This window comes from Hevea brasiliensis, chromosome 1, assembly GCF_030052815.1.
Source record: "Hevea brasiliensis isolate MT/VB/25A 57/8 chromosome 1, ASM3005281v1, whole genome shotgun sequence".
Taxonomy (NCBI): domain Eukaryota; kingdom Viridiplantae; phylum Streptophyta; class Magnoliopsida; order Malpighiales; family Euphorbiaceae; genus Hevea; species Hevea brasiliensis.
The window spans coordinates 123,225,662-123,247,362 of record NC_079493.1 but is presented as its reverse complement, the minus strand read 5'-3'; the positions used below and the strand labels follow the sequence as shown (position 1 = coordinate 123,247,362).

General features: G+C 32.3%; 4 protein-coding genes across 6 annotated transcripts; 2 read left to right on the top strand and 2 right to left on the bottom strand.

The window, feature by feature from the left end:
• Positions 1 to 120: 120 nt before the first annotated feature.
• LOC110634058 (uncharacterized) lies at positions 121 to 3,461 on the bottom strand. The gene is made up of 2 exons (XM_058150722.1): positions 1,157 to 3,461; positions 121 to 799 (listed from the first exon to the last, which is right to left on the bottom strand). Exons 1-2 carry the CDS (start codon positions 1,269 to 1,271, stop codon positions 366 to 368), a joined length of 549 nt encoding a protein of 182 aa, XP_058006705.1. The 5' UTR covers positions 1,272 to 3,461; the 3' UTR covers positions 121 to 365.
• An 813-nt stretch (positions 3,462 to 4,274) lies between these two features.
• Positions 4,275 to 5,431, bottom strand: LOC110634094 (uncharacterized). 2 transcript variants are annotated; one of them, XM_021782996.2, is made up of 2 exons: positions 5,251 to 5,431; positions 4,275 to 4,688 (listed from the first exon to the last, which is right to left on the bottom strand). In XM_021782996.2, exons 1-2 carry the CDS (start codon positions 5,297 to 5,299, stop codon positions 4,474 to 4,476), a joined length of 264 nt encoding a protein of 87 aa, XP_021638688.1. In that variant the 5' UTR covers positions 5,300 to 5,431; the 3' UTR covers positions 4,275 to 4,473. The 2 variants fall into 2 exon arrangements, with proteins under 2 accessions (XP_021638688.1, XP_021638689.1); XM_021782997.2 differs by having other exon boundaries at positions 5,260 to 5,431.
• Positions 5,432 to 8,043: 2,612 nt separating this feature from the next.
• On the top strand, positions 8,044 to 11,299 carry LOC110634093 (IQ domain-containing protein IQM1). The gene is made up of 8 exons (XM_021782995.2): positions 8,044 to 8,450; positions 8,554 to 8,668; positions 9,024 to 9,089; positions 9,332 to 9,420; positions 9,529 to 9,616; positions 10,008 to 10,238; positions 10,342 to 10,443; positions 10,685 to 11,299. Exons 1-8 carry the CDS (start codon positions 8,044 to 8,046, stop codon positions 11,171 to 11,173), a joined length of 1,587 nt encoding a protein of 528 aa, XP_021638687.2. The 3' UTR covers positions 11,174 to 11,299.
• Positions 11,300 to 12,229: 930 nt separating this feature from the next.
• Positions 12,230 to 15,296, top strand: LOC110634051 (protein IQ-DOMAIN 6-like). Of its 2 annotated transcripts, none has more exons than XM_058150717.1 (5): positions 12,230 to 12,555; positions 12,634 to 12,882; positions 13,598 to 13,663; positions 13,938 to 14,048; positions 14,194 to 15,296. In XM_058150717.1, exons 1-5 carry the CDS (start codon positions 12,490 to 12,492, stop codon positions 14,662 to 14,664), a joined length of 963 nt encoding a protein of 320 aa, XP_058006700.1. In that variant the 5' UTR covers positions 12,230 to 12,489; the 3' UTR covers positions 14,665 to 15,296. The 2 variants fall into 2 exon arrangements, with proteins under 2 accessions (XP_058006700.1, XP_058006695.1); XM_058150712.1 differs by having other exon boundaries at positions 13,598 to 13,822.
• The last annotated feature ends 6,405 nt before the right edge of the window (positions 15,297 to 21,701 follow it).

Genomic DNA, 21,701 nt, shown 5'->3' with positions numbered 1-21,701 from the left:
TATTCAGAATATATGTATCATTTAATTTTGGAGGTGGAAATTGTGCAATTTATTTAATATTATGGCATATCTAATTTCTTAAACTTCTTACATTATGAAATAAAAAATTAATCATTGCTTATCAAGCCATTGATAAAATAACACACAAAAAAAAGGCAACATTCTAAATGATATCAGGTACTTCCAAGGATCCTTCACCATATAGGTTGTAGCACTCAAAAAAAAAAAAGAGAAAAAAAAATCATCATCCTGAGTACCAACAGAGATTACTTGGAACTAATAATAACATGAATGAGAAATTTGTATAAATAAAAGGAAGACAAGATCATCTCAAGCATTAAAAGAACGAAAAAAAAAAAAGTAGCTCATGGGCTGTAGAATGAGGGGCCACACTTGCATTTCCATCCCTCAGGCTCATAATTTGCATAATTGACACCCAAATGATAATGGGTCTTGCTAGTTGTTGGCACTTGGATGGCTTCACATGGAGTGCAACCAAAGCACTTGTGTTCACAGCTTGGTGGACTTGATCCAATTTTGTTCAATCCTTTAGAACATGCTTCTTTATTGAATCCTGCTACTTCTCCCAAGCCTTCAATATCCTGCAAAGGATGATTAAACATCTCAAATAAGAACCACAACTCTAAATTTTTTTTATTAACACTAATCCAAGCTCCTATGAAAGTAAACCTAACGTAACATTTACATAACATGGGAGAGAGAAACAATGCCTGTTTAGACCCCATCTGGGAGCCTGAGTTTGAGCCTAAAAGAACTTGTAAAGACTCTGAACTCTGGCCTGCGATATGATCATTCATTTAATTTCTGTTAGTACTTGAATGTGGTAATTTTGCAAGCTGAAGCAGAGATTACGACTAACCAAATTTGATTGTGATAACAGTAAGACAAAAAAAAAAAAAAAAAAAAATCACAAGTTTCCAGTAATGAGATGAAGCCAAGCCAATGAATTGGAAATCCAAATAATTATTGTTGAAAGAAGCGTTGAAAATAAAATTGCAACTAGAAAGTGAAGATTATTAATGGAGGGAACATGCTATTTAGTGGGAGCTAAAACCAGAGAGGTGCAATCATTGCAAAAAATAGAGTTCTAATAAAGTAGTATTGAGTTTCAAAGGGAAGAGAGAAGTAGCTAAACCTGGTTGATTGACACCAACAACATCATTAGATGCAAAAGGCCTGCTTGTCCCAGAAACAAAGCTCACTATTTGCAGTGCTAATACAAAACAACAAAGTGTTGCCTCCATTTGCATAGAACCTCCAGTGATGATGGCGACTATGATGATTTTGAAAGAGAAAGAGGGAAGCTTTTGATCACTCACACACTTAGGGTGGCCACGTATGAGCTCTGCTGGGATATATGGCGGTAGGAAAATCCTAACAAATTCAGTCCCGTTTCCCAAAAAGCAACCCACAGAACCTCAAAAATTTTCTTGGGTTTCTCCTTTGCTTCTTTTAACTTGTACTGGTAGTGGTAGAGCTACTGATATTGCTTCACATACAAGTGATTCTAGTTTCTTGTAAATTAGTGGAAAACACCTGTAAGTTTCTCTTCACTTGACAACTCACTTGAAAAACCTTATCCTCTTATCTTCAATCTGTTTTCTCTGTTTTTCCTTCTCTACTCTTTGATTTCTTTACCTTTCAACACAAGCCAGCCCCTCTGTACTTTCTTTTTTCTCTCTCAAAATCAGCCCAGAAAAGCACTTTAGGAGATTGTCCATTTCAACAAAATAACAGTTCCTCTTCTGGCCTTTGAGGGCTCTGCAAAAATCTGCAGGAACTCCATAAATCACTGATGATAATACAAAATAAAATCTTAGCTACCCCCTGCACTGCAAAGCTTTTTTTTCCCTGATAGTTTCATTCGCATAAAATCCACTGGCAGGGACCCATTTACATAAAAAATAAAAAAAAGGCACCAATGTCTCAGTTACGCAGGGCTGCCATAGGATCTTTAATGACTTGGTAAATTAAATAAGGAGTACTAGGGTCAACCTCTCACAGGTTGGACGGTGGGAATCATGCAGGAGGATGTGTGATGAACGGATCTGCACCATCCATTTGGACCATCAGCTATGATGGCAATTAAATACCTTTCGTGGTCCTGGAAACCTTTCTGGTATCTCCAGATGTGCATATTCAATGAGGAACTTGATTCCATTACATGACACACTATCAGCATTTTTCATCATTAAGATTTAAGAACTTAAGAATCTGTTGCTGCTAAACACCAGGTAGCAGCAGCTAAGCAAGCATATACAATTATTCAATTTTGAGCTGTGAGCTTTGAAGCAAGCCCTTGATACACCAATCCTTGGTATGTCTCTCTCCTCAGCTGGTGAGTGTAGGTGATAGCCTGATAGGTACCACTCGCGCATGGTGTGATATTCTCCAATTGGGCATGTGCGTATGAGAGAGAATTTTCCAAAATGAGGGACTTTATAAAAGATTCAGTGAAATATCAAGAAATGATGTAAAAGGAAAGTGCGTGCCTTTAATAAATAAATTGCTATATAATTGGTCCAGAAAATATTCATTGATATCTGTGCAGATTAGAGTGATTTGATCATTCAATGTGCTGTACAATCCCCAGCCAGCATATCTTTTTCACCGATAAAGAAAGAAAAAAGAGGACTTTGATAAAAACATGTTATTATGCATTTTGGCTATGCTATGCTTCTCCATCCAAAAACTGTTTGTCCAATCAAAATTCAGGACTGGAAGTTATTATTTTTTCCTTGAATAGATGTACCAGGAATTTTCACATTACACTGTAAAGCTGCACTAGAACAAAGAGTCTAGGACCTCAATAAGGTTTCTCCATTGTTATATTCAGGTCACAGATTCAAACCACATCAACCACATTCATGTAATAATGCAAGGAAAAATGTTACATATATGACTGTCTGCTGGGTTCACATGGTCAGGAGTTTCTCTAAGAAACATTTACTAAAGAAATTATCACACAATGCCAAGACATAATTAACATACTCTGGTTGCTAGGCTATATTTTGGCCACATTCTACGGGTGCATACAAATTCCATATGCCAGTTCCAGTCAAATTGAACCAAAAAACCTATCTGCTGCACTTGTGCCATGTCTATACATGCAAACAAATTATACATCTCAATTGTAGCCAAATTGAACTAGAGAACCTAATTGAATTGAGGCCACATGTTACAGATACAATACAAATTATATATCACTATTCTAGTAAAATTGAACCAATAAATATTTCTGATGTCATTAGTGCACCTTTTTCAGTCTAATTAATGATAGTGCATCAATTATACCAATTTTTAACTTATTAAACATTTATTAGATATTAAAATATGATCATATCAGAAATCAACCATTCTCTCAGTAAGATACGCAACAAACTAAAGTGCTGGTTTCTGTATTCTTCCCATCAAAATGAGAGAGAGAGAGAGAGAGGAGAAGGCGGGGTTGGGTGTGGGGGGGGGGTGTGTTGGGGTGGGTGTGGTGGCGTGGGGTGTGTGTGGTAAACCAGTTTGCTCTGTAATTGAAAACAGAGATGTATATATGATCTTTGTTCAAGGTATTCAATTTCAGTGTTTCTCAGCAGCAAAAGTGAGATACAATGTAGGACACAACTGAAATCCCCATGATTACATATCACAGCAATTTGATAGCCAGTGCCACTCAATACTTTCTTTCCCCTGATTTTTCTGAACCGCAAACCATTTAATATATCTGCATCATCCAAACACCCAATTAATTGAACAAAACAAGTGTCTATTTTCATCAATTTCCCCATCACCATACCATATTGAACAAAGTGTGACAGAAATAATGGTTCTTGCATCCAGAAACAGTAATTGGTGGCTAACCAGGCACAAAAAGAAAACAATGCAATTCATATTATAAATGAAGCAATCTCAAACACCTACTATTTGGCTTGATTAAAGGTTTTAAACTTATTTAGCAAAGCTATACTACACAGTGTCAACTCATGGACACCTCCACGTAGAGCACATCTGATCACTAAAGCTAACAGCAAGTAATGCAGCCTGCTATGCCTTCATTTGTGCATTTACGGCCCTGAGAGGAGCCAAAATTCATAGTCTTCAACATTTTACTGGAGTTCGAAAGCTTTTGACCACTCTTCAGGTGAAAAGCTTTAATCGAATACTTAACTCTTTCTTTGAAAAATATAATCTAGTATCAAATTCATGATAATGATCGCATGTGTATGCTTTAAATTGAAATTAGAAAATTAACAATAAAAAAGGAAGTGAAATAAAGTTTTTCAATTTCAAATCAAACAATGGAACAATGATACAAGCTACCATGTCCAAGTTCATCTAAATAATTAACTGAAGCAAACATATAAATATCAAAGCAATTGAAAATCATCAAGAATACAACATCAACTTCCACCTTTCAATCCAACAAAAATCTTATTTTCACAAACTTACTTCATTTCCTCTCTAGGAAGATGTCTTGTGGTTTTCATCCTTCTTAGGATGAATTGCTTCAACAAGGGCCTCAACCTCTTCCTTCACTCGTTCAAACACACCTGGTCCTCTGACTTCATCTGTGGAGGTGTTTTCATCAATGTCATCACTTGTTCCATGTGTTTCTTTATGATGGTCAGGAATTTGAATTATTGATTCAATCTCTTCCTTGGCTCTTTCATCTTTTTCTTCATATGAAAACCAAAAACAAAAAAAAAAATCTCAAAGATTCAGTTCTTCTACTTCTAAAGTTCAATTTTAGGGTCCCCTTCCTCACCCTAAAAAATTTCTTACAACATTCACATGGAAAAACACTCACAGGCTTCCATTTATAGGTGTGGATTTTACATAAAAAATATGGCTTTAAAACATCCTTATTGTTTCAGGAGGGGGAACAACAAAATAGCATCGTTAAACATAGAAAATAATTCATTCTCTTAAGACATTATAAAAAAAACAAGAAACCTCCACAGACAACCAGAAAAACAAAAAGTCAATCCACCTTGATGGGTGGAAAAAAAGATATTGTCAATACTCGAGAAGAAGGAATCCCCACCCACCCTCCAAGTTCCATTTTTTCTTGGATGCAGCAACAGCAAATGAATCAACCCATATGAAGGATTACAATAACAAAAGATCAGGTCTTTGCAAAGCTCATGAAACTAACATAACTTGTCGAGAGATTTAGTTATCTTCAACAGAATCAATGAATCATCTGTCATTAACATGTTCAGCAAAGTGTTCACATACCAATAATACCTGATGGAGACTTTGCCGGGTCTGGTTTTGATTCTGCCATTGAAATTTGTCGCCAAAAACGTCACTGCTTCTTTAATCAACAGTACCTTTGTTGGAAAAGGTTGATCCAGGCCGTTTTGAAAGTGGGGTTGATTGCCCACATGCAGAAGTGGACGGTGCGGATGCTAGTCACATCAATATCATTTGTTGTCTTACTTAAACGCATTTCTAGGGCCCAGTGGGATATCATGTTTCATGTCATGTGATGGTGATGGAAACGGGCCTCGGGCCGGTAGAAATTATAAAAAAATATTTTTAAATATATATATTAAAAAAAATAGATTTAAAATTAAAATTTGACATATTTTAGTTTTATATATTTTGTCTAAAAATATGAACAAAGTTGACCATGCAGTTGTGTTTTACATGTATTGCATGGGTTTCTGACTTTCTCTTCGACATATGTTTACGGCTTGTAGAAGCATCATGATCATAAAAGAGAAAGCATATATATACATATATGTTTCCACTTAATAGAAGTCGTAATTATTTTGAATTTCTTCTGAAATTGGCAATGAGCGAGGTGGTCGAATTTCATGTGTTTCTACCTTTTTTATTTCTTCTTTTTTCATAGAATTCCACATGTTCATATACATATATATCCTTTTTTTTTATGAATTTCCAATTTAATTGATTTAGATAATTTGTAAATCAATATACAAATTTCATGTGTTTCTACCTTTAGTGAGCTATCATTACTAAAGAAGGAAATGTGTAAACACAGTCTATTTAAAGGTACAAACCGTCTGTACTTAACACGAAGAGAATCATGTGATTGGCACTGATTTGATTGTTTTTTGCCACCGTCCTAGGAGTCAACATATAAACACACTTATGAGCATGAAGCTAGAGGTCTCTGTTTCTTGCGTTTTTAAGCCAAAAATGTTACAGTTTGTTTGAATGCTTCTTTCCTAACATAATTAAGGTTGCTAAACTTATGTGAGTACATATTTTAATCAAAGAACACATATTAGGCAATTAACGCTACCTGCTTTCATATGGGTGAGGCTTTGACTCTCTGTCCGCCGACCACCATACAATCCTTGCATATCATCCAATGGTGCTGGCCTTCTCTTACAAGTGATTCCATTTCCTTATTATTAATTACGTATTAATGACATCAACAAATTCATTTATGAAAATCATAATTATAATTTTAAATAAGTATGAAAAATATTTAATAAAACAATAACTTAAAACTTATCTGAAATTGATCCATAAACTCAAGACAGGTGAAATCAATATACATATAAAATTAGTGAAATTTATATATTTAATGATATGGGTCTAAGTAAAATATTCTCTAATTAATATTCTCTAATTACTTATTTGTTGAATATTTATATTAATATAATTAATTATTTTCATTATTTTTTTTTATATATATTCTCGTATTGTAGTTTTTCTGAGAAGGTTCTTGGTTGACAGAGACTACTCTCTCAGGTAAACATGCAGTACATAATCTTTAGCTACGTACGTATACGTTATTTTCTTAAAATTTGACTAATTCTTTCTTATTTCTTCTGTTTACAAGAGGGGTGGAGGAAGAAACTATGCTCTGCTACTTTTCCAATGTTGATCACATTTAGCTTCCAAAAAAAAATCATAAAATTAATCTTTCCCAATCAAAACTTTGAATTCTTCAAGTTCAAACTCGTCTTCCTCGTGCTTCTATAATTTTCAAGTCACACTGGTAGGTTTTGATTTTTGTAAAAAAAAAATAATTTTTAAATACTATTAAAAAATATTTTAGAAAAATATTGTTTAATTATTTCAGAATTTATATGATTAAAATATATTAAATTTAATTTTAAATTAAATTTTAACATTTATTAATTAATATATTTAAAGATATATATTATTTTTTCTTAAATACTAACTATGAATTTCTTTCTTTCGTTCTTTCCATTCAACCCTGGGCGTCCATTTTCTTCAATAATTGTCCAAGTGTTCCAACCAGATGTTTGGTGCATCACTAGTATAGTATATAAAGGAGGGGAGAGGCCCTGATAATGAGAAGTTGCCAAACTCTTTCTTTTCACTACTTGTCATAATCAAAAGCTTTCTGGTTTGTAGATATCAGAGACTGGATATTACAGGTATATTCATTTATCATTCTCGATTTCTTTTCTTTTTGTTAGTTTATTTGAGTTAGATTGAAACTCAAATTCGAGATATTATTACAGTCATGAAGTCACCAAAAACTAAAGTTCATTTGTATCATTCTCACTTTCTTTTAATCATTATCGCGCGTGATAAGAATATAGTTTCTTGCTATGCTCAGAACTGATTATCTCTGTTTTATATATATATATATATATATATATATATATATATATATATATATATATATATATAATGGAATGCCAGATTGTACAAGGTTTTGTTGAAATTTCAATTCAAACATGCAATTTGATTCTGGGTTTTCACAGGAAAAAAAAAAAAGAAAGAAATGTTAAAGTTTTTTAGACGCCATTAGCTATGGTCAAATTCAAAATGCTGACTATTTGACGTATAGAGAGGAGATTAAACTTGCAGAATTCAATCAAACCGGTCTGTTTTGGTCATGGTTAATCCAATTAAGTCTTCGACAAAAAAAGATCTAATTAAGTTTGAATGTTTCCTTTATATATATTAAAAAATTTAAAAGAACAAACATTCATCAGGCAATGTGTTGCATTATTATATCATGAAAGAGCAGAAATTCATAGTCGTTTCTCATCATGATCAGCAGATACAGTAGAAATGATTACAGTCAGATCAGTTGATCCTTTCAAACCAAAAGATGGAGAAACACTAAGAAGTATAGGCTTCAAGAAAAGGGATTTGAAAAATGTTGAAGAATCTGATCATCATGGCCACAATGTTCTGCTCATAGAAGAATCTATACGCTTCAAGAAAAAGAAGTCAACTGCAAAATTGGGTCAAACAGCATTTTCATTCAAGAATCTAAATCTTGCTATAAAAGGCAAGAACTATGGCTTGGTCAATAATGTGGATGCCACAGGTTCTTCACCTGAACCTTCGTACATGCCATCTCCAAGGCCTGCTACTGAGCTTGATGCAGCAGCAACTAATTTGCAGAAAGTTTACAAGAGCTACCGGACTCGCAGAAACCTCGCAGACTGTGCCGTGGTTGTGGAGGAGCTCTGGTATGCGTTTGTTCTACTAATTAGCAATCATTTGGTTTCCTATTCAAGAGATTTTGCGACTTCAAATTTTCTCATTGATTTTGTGATTTTCTACTATATATAGGTGGAAAGCATTGGACTTTGCCACCCTGCGGCGGAGTTCTATATCTTTCTTTGATTCTGATAGATCAGAAACCGCTGTTTCTAGATGGGCACGAGCTAGGACCAGGGTAGCTAAGGTACTCATATTAGCTTTCTTTTTAGTGCTAAAATCATTTTACACATGACATATAGTTGACATTACGTGTCTACATTATTAGAGATAAAAGTTCGTACAGAAAATATAGTGATAAGATGCATGACTCGCACACGATTTCAAATTATTCATTCATTATGACAATAATTAAATTTAATCTCGTGATTGATATATGAATCATTTTTTACTATTCAATTTTATTTGAGATTAATTATGCAAATTGTTCATTGAATCTGATTAAATTTTAACTACATATATTTCTTAAATAAAATTTGTTAATTCAAGATTGATTAATTAGTATCTTATTAGAAGTTGACAACCATGTTTTCTTGGTACAGTTTGCAAAGGGCTTGTCCAAGGATGAAAAGGCTCGGCAGTTAGCTTTAAGACATTGGCTAGAAGCTGTAAGTCCACTTCAAAATGAAGGAAATTATGGGATGAAATTGATATATGTATAATAAATTTATTAAAATCAATGACCATGGTGACACATTCGTAGGATTCACTGCAATTAATAATTAGAACAAAATCGTTATCTATACATACATGATTTCACTGGAAATTTTTTTGAGAAGAAGTGTGCATGAATTGAATTCAAGTTGATAGATATAATAAAATTAATTGATCTTGTTTTGTGTTTGAATAGATTGATCCAAGACATAGATATGGCCACAATCTGCACTTGTACTATAATGTGTGGTTTGCTAGTGAGAGCTCACAACCATTCTTCTACTGGTAATCAAGAAAATGCCATATATATGAAGTGGAATGAATTAATATTTTCTTTCTTTATCTTTCTTTCTGTTCCATTAACTTCTTGGCAACTTCTTTGTGAAAATAAAGGTTGGACGTGGGAGATGGGAAAGAAGTCAATCTCGAGACATGCCCCAGGACTGTATTACAACGTCAATGCATCAAATATCTTGGTCCAGTAAGCATATTTAATTATTTAAATTATTAATTAAATTCTCTCTCTCTCTCTCTCTCTATTATATAATTTGATGGCTTAACCTAGTAAAAGCGATTTTCTATACGCGTTTTGACTTTTCTATTCTTCTTTTAGTGGACTTGTACACAGTTTTCTCTTGGTCAACTTTTCTTATTTCTTATCATAAGAACTGTTTTGTATTCTTATTTCTTTTCATGAACTGTTCTCTATAGACGTTCATTTGCACATTAGCATGCAATAGTAGACCTTTTTTTTTTTTCCTCATTCAAGGTGAGATTTAAACTAAAAATCTTATTATATTGAAAATTTCGAGTTTCGTTGCTAATATCACACACACATGTTGTATTAAAATGTAATTGACTGTGTGTTGCAGAAAGAGAGGGAGGCGTATGAAGTGATGGTGGTGGAAGGGAAGCTAGTTTACAGACAAAGTGGAAAGCCTGTGGAAACTGTGGAAGGAACCAAGTGGATATTTGTTCTGAGTGCATCACGGACAATGTATGTAGGCAAGAAGGAGAAAGGCCGATTTCAACACTCTAGTTTTTTAGCTGGTGGTGCTGCCATTGCAGCTGGCAGATTGGTTGCACATAATGGGGTTCTTGAGGTGCATACGTATATACATATACACAAAATTTTGGCCGTAAGGTGACTAGAAAACCCATTAAAATTCTCCTTATATATAATTTCTCTTTTCTTGTCTCCTTCAGGCTGTATGGTCCTACAGTGGTCATTATCGCCCATCAGAAGAGAATTTCTTGGAGTTCATTAACTTCTTGGAGGAGCAAAATATCGACTTGACAGATGTTAAGGTATATATATATATATATATATATATATATATATATATATATTGGCGCACTTTCCCATATTAATCTGGTGTATTTAATTATAATATTTAAAATAACCTTAGAGTATAGTCTATAGAAGGATTAAACCCTGATTAATAAGGAAGAAAAATTCTCATTGTTACTAGTCGGATTATATATGTTAGGAATTTAAAATCTTATACGTTTCCATGCATTAAGCTCATCATGACGATTGTCTATGCAGAAATGTCCCATGGACGATGACATCCCACCTACTAAAGGTAGAGATGAAAAGCCCAAATTGGAGAGCATAAAATTAAAAGCCACCCAAAATATTGAAGATGTGGGTGCAAAAGGACAACCCAACAAAGCCAATTCCATTTCAAAAGGTAATAAGGAAGCAAAGGTGGACACAAAAGACAATACTAATGAAGAAAACATGCAAAGTCCCACGGCTAAGAATAATCCTAGTGCAGTTTTTGATCTACACAAGCCCTTGTCTTGCAAATGGAGCACTGGAGCGGGGCCTCGCATCGGCTGTGTAAGAGAATATCCTGCAGAGCTACAATTACAGGCACTTGAGCATGTGAATTTATCCCCAAGGCTTGTACATAAATCCTTCGTTACTTGTGGTCCAATTCCTTCACCAAGACCTAGCTCACAAATCTACCTACCCCCAAGACTTGCTTATCTGGGGCTTCCAAGTCCAAGATTACAAGTTCCTAGTTTGTAATAAGTAGTAGACATTCACAATAATTCCAAGTTTTTTATGTTCAAGACTGTGGCAGTTCTTTTGCCCTTTGGATATGAGCCTCTATTTCGAAGCTAGGAGGTAACCTACAAGGGATAGCGACTGGACTAACCCAATACTGTTTTTGTTTTTGTTTTTGTTTTTTTTTTTTTTTAAACCTTCATCATATACGTGTGTCATCTATTATTTATTTGTAAATTTTTCTTTTACTGTCTCCAAAAATTTAAATATAATAAAATAAGTTTCAAGTTTCAACATATGGTTTAGAAGATTATTATTTTTTTTAAGAATGAAATTAGAAGATTTATTGGTATTAAATTATTAGAAGAGAAGACTTCACCTATTATATGGGCAGTTCACTAATAAACTTTCGATGTTTACATTACTACGTAGTTTATTAAAAATTTGCACCTATACCTAGCATTGGAGTAAATTGCAAAGGTTTAGTAAAAAAGAATTAATTGATTTTACAAGAAATGTTAAGTTTCCCGACTTCTTTTTTTAAATATTGGAACCTAGTCATAATTAGATTGAACCTCAAAAATTATATACTAAGTTTTAATTTAGTTATTTCTCTATATAAATTTATTATTTTTTTTTAATTTTTATCAGTCACATTTGAGTTTTGTACTATGATTGATGAAATAATTTGATAATTTTATTTTTATATAAGTATACTAATAAATATTAATTGATTAAAAATTATTTTTTATTTCACTTAATTATTTATTATATAAATATTTATTATATATAGTAGAGATAAGGATAAAATTTTTAAAAAAATAATTCTTCTTATTTTTTAAATGCAATAGTTAATTTTGGATTAAAAAATAAAATATAATAGAAAAAAAATGAATAGAATAGTTATTTATATGAGAATAAAATGACAATAGTAATAGAGAACTTAACTATATATATATATATATATATATATATATTAGCAACTTAAGTTCATATTAAATAATATAAAATTATATTAAATAATACCAATTATTATCGTGATCTTCCCCTAATTAAGAGTCTCTCCCTCAGCTTCGTAATTGTAATGAGAAGAGGCAAAAAGTCCATATATCCGTTAACAAAATTTTCCTCTTTCCATTCAAAATTTCAATCTTCGAACGGCTCTCTGCCCTAATAACAATTAACGACCAATACCTGAAATCCCAAGCCCTCAAATCCAATACTCTCTCTCTCTCTCTTTCTCCCGTTAGCTTCTACTGCCCATTACTGCTTCCAAAAACCACTTCTCGGGAACCATTTCTGCTTTCAAGAATCCACAAGTGTTATCTTTCCACTAAATGGGCTCATCAGGGAAATGGCTCAAGTCGCTAATCACTCTCAAAAAGCTCCCATCAACCGACCTTGTAATCTTCCCTTCAACTAACGAAAAAACGATTTTTTTTTTCTTTACTGTTTTCATTTCTCGGTTTGACTCTATACAGGAAAAACAGAGGGACAACAAGGGCAAGAAGAAATGGAAGCTATGGAGGAGCTCATCGGAGGGGTTCGGACCATCCTCATCGAAGGAATTGAAAAGGGTCCATGTAGCATCGTTGGAGTCCTCCATGGTCCTCGATCATGCGTTCGCTGCTGCCATGGCTACTGTTGCCAGAGCTCCGCCGAGAGATTTCCTGGTCGTCAAACAAGAATGGGCGGCAATCCGGATCCAAACCGCTTTTCGAGGCTTGTTGGTAAAATGGGGTTCTTTGATTTAGCTATTTCTGATTTTCTTTAACTTTTGTTTTTTCGTCGTTATAGGAATTATTCGGGAGTGGAATGCAGGCTATAGATTGCTGATTTGCAGATTGGGGGGGCCGGGACTATTTTCTAGTTCTTCTTTTAGGTGATTAATGAGTTAAGTTCAATTATTTTCCAATAAAAACTGATAAAAGAACAATAAGATGGAATTTTAAAAATTAAAAATTAAAAACTAAAAAGGTAACAGCTAACAAGGAAGCACATTATTGTCGTGTTAGGTAAACTAGAAAAAGGAACTAAAATTACATCTTAGGTTCTTAAAAATTTTTTTACTTGTAATTTCCACTCAAATATGTATAAATCTGCTTTGCTAGGTTGAGTGTGAACTGGGAAATCTGTTTTGCAAATGTGTTCATTTCCTCTATTTTCTAAGGGAAGAATTGCTTACAAATCGTTCTATCTTTAAATAATCACATAATTTGCTTGGAAACCATCACTTGTAATCCTCTTGGATTAGGACGCTAAGTTATAAAATCAGTACACCCTCAGAATCATGTTATAGTTGTTGTAAAGTACTTATTTCCTGAATTTTCACTTTACTTCAATTAGATGTTCTCTTGTAATTTGGTTGCATTTGATGTGTATTTTAGAATTTATTCCTGCTAGTTACATTTTGTTTTGTTTGTGGAAATTTTTGTAAATTTGCAGGCAAGGCGGGCATTGAGGGCCTTGAAAGCAGTGGTGAGGATCCAAGCTATATTTCGTGGTCGGCAGGTAAGAAAGCAGGCTGCCGTGACACTAAGGGGCATGCAAGCTCTTGTCAGGGTTCAGGCTCGAGTGAGGGCACAGGGTGCCAGAATGTCTTCAGAAGGCCAAGCTGTGCAGAAATTATTGGGTGAACACCACATGGCTGATCCCACCAAGCAGGCTGAGGTAATTGCAGCCGATGTTCCATAATTTATTCCATTGTCCATTATTAGAATGCTTTTATAATAAAATAATGAGAAGGTGATGTTAATGTGAATAATATTGTCTTAAAAATTTGCAGCGAGGATGGTGTGATTGTCTTGGAACTGTGGATGAAGTTAGAGGAAAGTTACAAATGAGGCAAGAAGGAGTCATCAAGAGAGAGAGAGCAATTGCATACTCCTCTCAACAGGTAATGAAGTTTACAGGGCTTGCTAGGCAGTTAAGACTGGAAGAAGTAAACTCTATAACATCGCATCATAAAGAAAGATAATGGTTAAGATTCACTAGTTTTGTGTTTTTGAGTTTTTGAATGCACATTCTTTTCTTGCTTTCAGCAATCAAGATCATGTGCAAGCCCAGCTAGAAGAACAAACAAGTCAGCATCATCTGTCAAGAATCAAAGGCTGGATGACAGCAGCCTGGGATGGAGCTGGCTAGATCGGTGGATGGCCGCCAAGCCATGGGAAAACCGACTGATGGAAGAAATTCATACTGAATCAGAGATTCCATTTTCCAGGAAAAGTGAAGATAACATTGCCAGTATTTATTCATATTCATCAACAAATGACTCAGTAAAAGTGAGAAAAAACAATGCATCAACAAGAATTTTTCCTAAACGTCTTGTGGTCAGACAAATGACCTGCTCGTCTTCTGCACCAAGTTCTGAATCCCACCATGATGAGAGCTCGGAGTGTACTTCATCTACAACTGTTTCTCCAATTTCATTGTCTAGCAACACACTCGTGGTGGACAAAGTAGATGAGAGTTATAATCGAAATCCAAGTTACATGTATTTCACAGAGTAGACTAAGGCCAAGCAAAAAGTTTGCAAACATATTTCTGCTCATAATATGCGAAGGAATAAAGTGGAGGATCAGTTTCATGTGTTATGAATGCCACTTTCCAATGGAGATGCCAAGAGTTGTACTGGTTCCAATCATTCATTTAATTTTTGCAGGGATGATGAGCTGAGAATTCAACAACAATAACTGCACACTTCCTTGATGAGTTCAACTGCTTGTTGCCCTTAACAATTCTGAAGCCATTCAAGTGGCAGAACAAGTGTCAAAACTCTATATATATACTTGCGATTGTAGAGTAGAAACCTGCAATTTCGGATATGCTGTCTTGTGTCTACCAACTTCATCTCAGGGAGACAAAGATGGATTTTTGAACCAAAGAAACCTGCAATTAGGAATTGAATGTTTCAATGATTTTAAGTTTGTAATTTCTATGATTAAATCAAAGTCGAAAAGCGATCTTTATTTTGGTTTTCTGTAATTGCTGATATGGTTTATTAAAAAGGAGTTCCTTATTGCTGCCTGTTAGGATTGTTCCATTATCATAGGGATTACTCGGTAGCAGCCAGTTGTATGATCTGAAATCATGATTCTTTTTCAATTCAAAAATGGGAATTGATATGAGTATTAAATAAACATTTACTGTCATAATCCTGCAATATTTGGATGTTTTCCTGCTTCCAATATTTGTACTATATACACACTCTTAATTTGTCTCCTTCCTTGGGATAAATGGGTGATGTTCACAAATAGGGTATTGCATTTGAACCAATCCAATCTGATTATCATGTTGCTCAAGTTAATGGGTAAATTTCACACTTCATACATCAATTTATGTGATTGTAACTTGAACCAATCTAATTTTAATACTTTTTTTTTTATTTAATAGTTTCGTTTCTATCAAAATAATATGCAATACTAGTAACTTTGAACAAGCTTTGGACAACAAGAACAAGCTTGAATGAGTACTTAACAAGTAAAATTTGAACATGAATCTCTTTATCTCAACCAATATAAATGATAATATCAAATAAGACTATGTTATTAATATCTCATATGACATTAAGCCAGTAGCCTAGTGGTCGAGAGTTTGTCTGGTAATACAAAAGGTCTGAGCTTTGAATTTGAACAATAAGAATCAATTTCTTTATCCAAGTTGAAAATTGGTAGCTTGCTCTGTGTGTTGATATATGGGGTGAAAGAGATTTGTGTGTAACCAACTTAGTTTCCTTTAAGTGTGATGCTATTTGTCAGATTTCAATATTCATTCCCAAGCCATACCTTTCAGGGAAGCATTTCTTTCTCTCATTTGCAATATATGATAAAGCCTTAGGCAATAATGCTTAAGATCCTTGTCAAGGACCCCAGCATCTGCCTATTACTGCCAGATAAAACCACATACTAATAATTTGTGGCAGAGTTCTCATGATCAGTAATTGCCAGAAACTGCCAGAGTATTAATTCATTAGCTTCCAATTATTTAATTATCTTCCAAATACTCAAATTGGATTTTTATGCTGCCTATTAACTAACGTTCATTCCAGGCAACCAATATTCGGGGAATGGAAATTACTCGAACCCAATTTTTAGAAAAAGTAGCATATAGATTTGAAGAATATACATGAAACAAATATTGAATGTCATTGGATTATTTGTACACCAATGAGTTTTAATTTGATTGGAATTTGTGAAATTATGAAAAAAATTAAATTATTTGTTAGACTAGGATAGATGTCATACTTGATCCACTAAATTGATCCAAATATGTCTAATTCAACTCATTTCAATTTGCACAAAATTTAAAATGAATTAAATTCGAATTATTCACAAAATTGAATGAAATTCATACAACCCGACTTGAAAATAACTTATTTAGGTTCCTAATTAACTTGAAAATTAAATGGAGAAACTTAATTTTTTGAAAAAATTTTAACAATTTAACTTGAAATAATCCACAAAATCCAAATTGGCATAAAATCTTTTTTTCAGAGTGATTCAATGGGTAATCCAAATCAACCCATAATCCGAAATAATCCGATAAGAACTTGCTCTATAAAGATGAGATTTGAGATATTTTACAACCCAAAATAATGTCTTACAACCCAAAATAATGTGAAAATCTAAGAATTCAAACTTATATATCACTACAAAAAAAAAAAATTAGCATCAACAATTTTTACTGCTAAATGTATAAAATTTATTACCATAAGTTTATGATAGCAATATATGAATTGTTGTATGTTGCTGCTATAAAATTGTAATCATAGGTTTTTATAATAAAATTTTAATTGCTGAAAAAAAAAATAATTGACAACAACAATCAATTATTAAAATTTTTTTAATAATAACAATAATTATTGTTATATCTTTTTTATATATTGTTAATAGTAATTATTTATATTATTATTGTATATTAGCTTTATAAATAATAAAATTGGTATTGTTATAAAATTTTTACTATTAATTCTAACATTTGTTACTATGTATGATTAACCGACTTGACCTGTATGCACCTCCAGTTTTAGACGGGAAAAAATTCCTCATGTGATTAGCAATAATTAAGCAATGGATAACACAACTTTAAGCATCAAGAATGATTATGCCGAAAATAATGTAATGATTAAACACACAAAGAGATGATGATTTTATAAAAAAGATGATGAGTAAAATGGTACGAGATTTGATTAATATTTATGGTCCCGGCATTCACGCTTACGAAAGGACCCCAAAATATCACCATCAAACCCAACCGGACGTAATTGGAATAGCATAATGATGATATATCTTTTAAGCAAGCAAGAAGAGATTAAAATGATAGAAAAATTCAGAGTTTGAAGCAGAGCAGACCATGGCATAGTTAATGGTTCAATTATTTCAGAACTGAAAAGAACGTATTTTGAGAAGTTTTTAGACAGTATCTCTAAGTGAGACTTCTCTCTACAAGCATATATCAACCTAGCTTGCTACGTGCTCATGATATGGATGAATATCAAAAGCTTTCCCATGCGGGAATATGCACAAACAAAGGCAAGAAATCAGGATGCTACCAAAAGTTTTAACATTTTCTTGGATCCCAAGTTGATGGGGATCTTGAATTGAAGGGAAGAAAAGGGATATTCCAATCTTTCTTTAAATTTGAGTAAATTAGTAGACTTTCTTTCATGGGGGTTGCCATGAAGAGAAGGAAGGGCTATGTGGGTATTTTTTTTTTCCTTTTATAGCTTAAAAAGTTTTCATCTCCTTTCTTTCTATTATTTTTTTTCAAAAGGACTTTGAGTGCTAGCTAGCTAGATGATATGAATATAGATGTCACTCACTTTGGAAATTAAAAGAACCGGAAAAAAAAAGAGCTTCCTTGAATTGAATCATCCAATCTCCTTGTTGATGGTATATCTAAATACTAAATATACAAGTAATTTTTATTAAGTGAGATATAATATCGTATTTAAAATGGTAAAATTTTAAGTTTGAATTTAAATCTTAATCATAGTCAAAAGGGAAAGTAACCTCATCTCATCTTTCATGAGGCCTTTTGGCTTGGGTTATATGAGTGCATATGCATTTTTTTTTTAATTCAATAAAGATTTTGTTGACTGAGTAATAATTAATAAGTTAAATAACGAAAGATAGTCATCTATCTTCTTATTGTAAAACTAAATTATCTTAGATAGGTAATAGGGAGACTCGAATTTAAGTCTTCCCCACTCCTACACCTTAAATGTAAAGGAAAATTAATTAAATTACCCCTGATTGGCTTATATATATTTATTTATTAGGTGCACATAGTGTATATATCTCCACTTACAAATGAGTGGATTTCATTTCCTAAATTCATGGCCTAATTGATTTTTTATAAATATTTAATACACTATTTTTTAATACACTAAATATATTTTATAATTTATATTTTTTTTATGCTTTAAGACTCAAATAGTAGTCGATGTACCTTAAAAAATTTCTTACCCACATAATTACACCTAAAATTTTGAGATTTAGTTATAAATAATTGCAAATTAAAGAAAAAGTTTTTGAAATAATACAAGACCAATTTGGTTAAAGAAATTAAAAAAAAAATTAACTAAAAGAAAAATTGACCTAGAGAGCTTCTAGCCTAGTGGTTGACAATTTGTATCATTAAACATAGATCTTTTGTCCAAACCTCATCACCAACACACACCTACTTTCTTTCTATGTTTTATTATTTATTAAAATTTCTTATAAAAGAAAACAAAATGAAAAATGGATGAGATCAAGAAATTTTCTAAATTTTTTTCCTAAAACTTATCAAATAAACTTTGTATCAAATTTTGACAATGGTTAGAGCATTTCAGAAATTTCAATTTCAAGAATAATTTTATAATTCTGAAACTGAAAAGTCTAATATTAAAAATTCATCAAAATAAACTTTAAAATTTAATAGTTGGCATCACTCTTTGAGAAGTGTTAAATTATTAGAAGTCCAATCTCATATTGAGATTAGATGGAACCTTATACACACAGATTATGTCACACTAACGAGTGCAACATTACATTTGTTAAAGTTTATTAAACATGCTTACTAATTACTCAAATAAAAATATGTCGAGTCAAATACTCAGTCGGATCAATGTTGGTGGGAGTAACTACAAGGGAATATTCACATTGAAAATATGCATGGGATTGTGATTTGGGATTTAAATGGACTTGAGCTTTCCCATTCCAATTATTAATTTAATCTTGGAGTGTAGTTTTGCTAGATTCATAATAGGTTTCTAAAATAATTGTCTCTAATAATAACTATTATTTTGGAATTTAAGATAAATTGTCATCATTTTGAATTATGAATAAACTATAGGATCTAAATAATTTAGTCTAAATTAAGAGATCGAAGCAGCCTATTTTTATCTTTTTTTTTTAAGATTCTATTTTTCTAGTGAATCAAAAGGAGAAATTAATGAGTAAAATAATTGAATTGTTTATGTAATTCTTAAGATTTTGAACTTAATTTATTTTTGCACGTCAATGGGTCTCCAATTAATAGTACCTATGTCTAAGGATACAAATAATTAACCTGTTCTTCCATGCAACTTCAATATCATCCTCTAACGAAGAGAGATGGAATACTGGAATATATAGAATGGAAAAGTTTACTTAGACTTTGTCCATTGTATATCTCAAATATAAACATGTGGATTTCGGGCCTCACTATATATAATATGTATTAAATTTATAATAGACTAAGTGTAAATAAGAATTTCTCAATAGTCTTAGTAATTACTTTATTTGTTCACTTTTATTTGTCTTTTAAGATTTTTATATGTTAATTAAGGAAATAATTAAAACACTAAAATTATAATAAAATACTCATTAATTTGACTAAAATATCATTTATCTTACTAATTAAGAGAGAGTGAAAGAGATAATAAGATGAGTTTTAAAAAATTGTAGAAATAATTATTATATTTAGCAGAACAAGGATAAAATTAAAAAAAAATTAATTAATACTCTTTAATTTTTTAAAATAATAAACAATTTTAGACAAAATAAATTCTAAAAAATAACATATAAAAGTAAGTGGAGGAAGTATTCATCTTAATTAGATGAGAAATTAATGATTCCTAAGACAAAATCAACATGCAAACAAAAAAAAGGTGGCGAGGGGGTGGTTAAATTTTCTTCTGTGACTTTAGAATATATATATATATATAAGGAAAAAAATATTCCCTCACCAAAATTTGAATGAAAAGGACGGATACCAAAACCAATCGCCGGTGTGAAAAGAGGACAAAGAATTACATAGCCATCGACATAGTTTGAAGTACTTGTTATGATTCCTGAACAAGTATGGAAAAAACAAAAATCAGCCACAGCTATTGTCTATGATTGCTCAACAAATAAAGCAATACTCTCTGCTCTTATTAATTGTTGCATGTGCAAACAATGAACAAGAATCTTATTTCTCCTTCTTTTTCTTTCATCACAAGCATTCCCACATCCCCACTTTTGCTTTCACAAGCAACAACAAAAAGAAAAAAAAAATTGTAATTAACCTAGCACTTAACCCATGCTTTCCCCTTGGTAAGAATAATCTTCTGTTTCTCTGGCAGAACTTAACATGAATTCCATCATAATTAATGTTAAGATCTTATATTGTTTTGGGACAAAGAAAATGTGTTTTTTATATTGCTTTAGACACTCCTCTCCCTTGAGTTAGCTTTTGAATATGAGTTAGGCCTGATCCATTTTTCTTAAGATGATATTAGAGTTTCTCTAACCAATGTTTGGGCCTCCTATAAATGTTTCACACTCCAGATATTTAGTTCTAATCGTGAGGGGGGATATGTTAAGATCCCACATTAGTTTGGGATAGGAATAATGTGCCCTTATATAGCCTTGACCACCCCTCCTCCTTTAGCTAACTTTTAAGGGTGAATTGGACTTTTCAACCCCCAAATAATCAAAATTATATTAATTAATGATAAATTCAAATAATTAGTGTTAAAATCAAGAGGATCAAAATAAAAAAGTACAATTAATCATTACAATCGACTTGAGCAAATCCTACCTAGAATGAAAAGAAAGAAAGAAAGAAAAGTAAAAAATAAAATAAAATAAAAATAATCATCAACTTTATTGACAAGGAATCACTAAAGAGAATGCAAAACAGCTTACTTGTTCCTAATTGCTTTTTTGATGATTATGCAAAAAGGTTAATTATATATAAAGTGAAGAGATTCTCTACTCTTAATTTGTATCAATCCTTACCCCCTTTAATCAATTTCTTTGTCTATACCTTCTTGTGAAACATGTTTAGCACGATCCTTAATTAATTGTTAGCTCTGCAGTAACTTTCATTTTTAGTTTGAATCATTATAATGAGCCACCCTTTCTATTGTTCTCACCTCAACTTTCATCAAAGTAAACTCGATAATATTTATAATATTTTTTCTCACTTAAACTCGGATTTCAAATTTTAACCCAATACGATTAAGTCAGGAGCTTCTATTGCAGAAAAACATTGCAGTAATAATATTAATTTCGAATGCCTAAAATCAATATGGTCA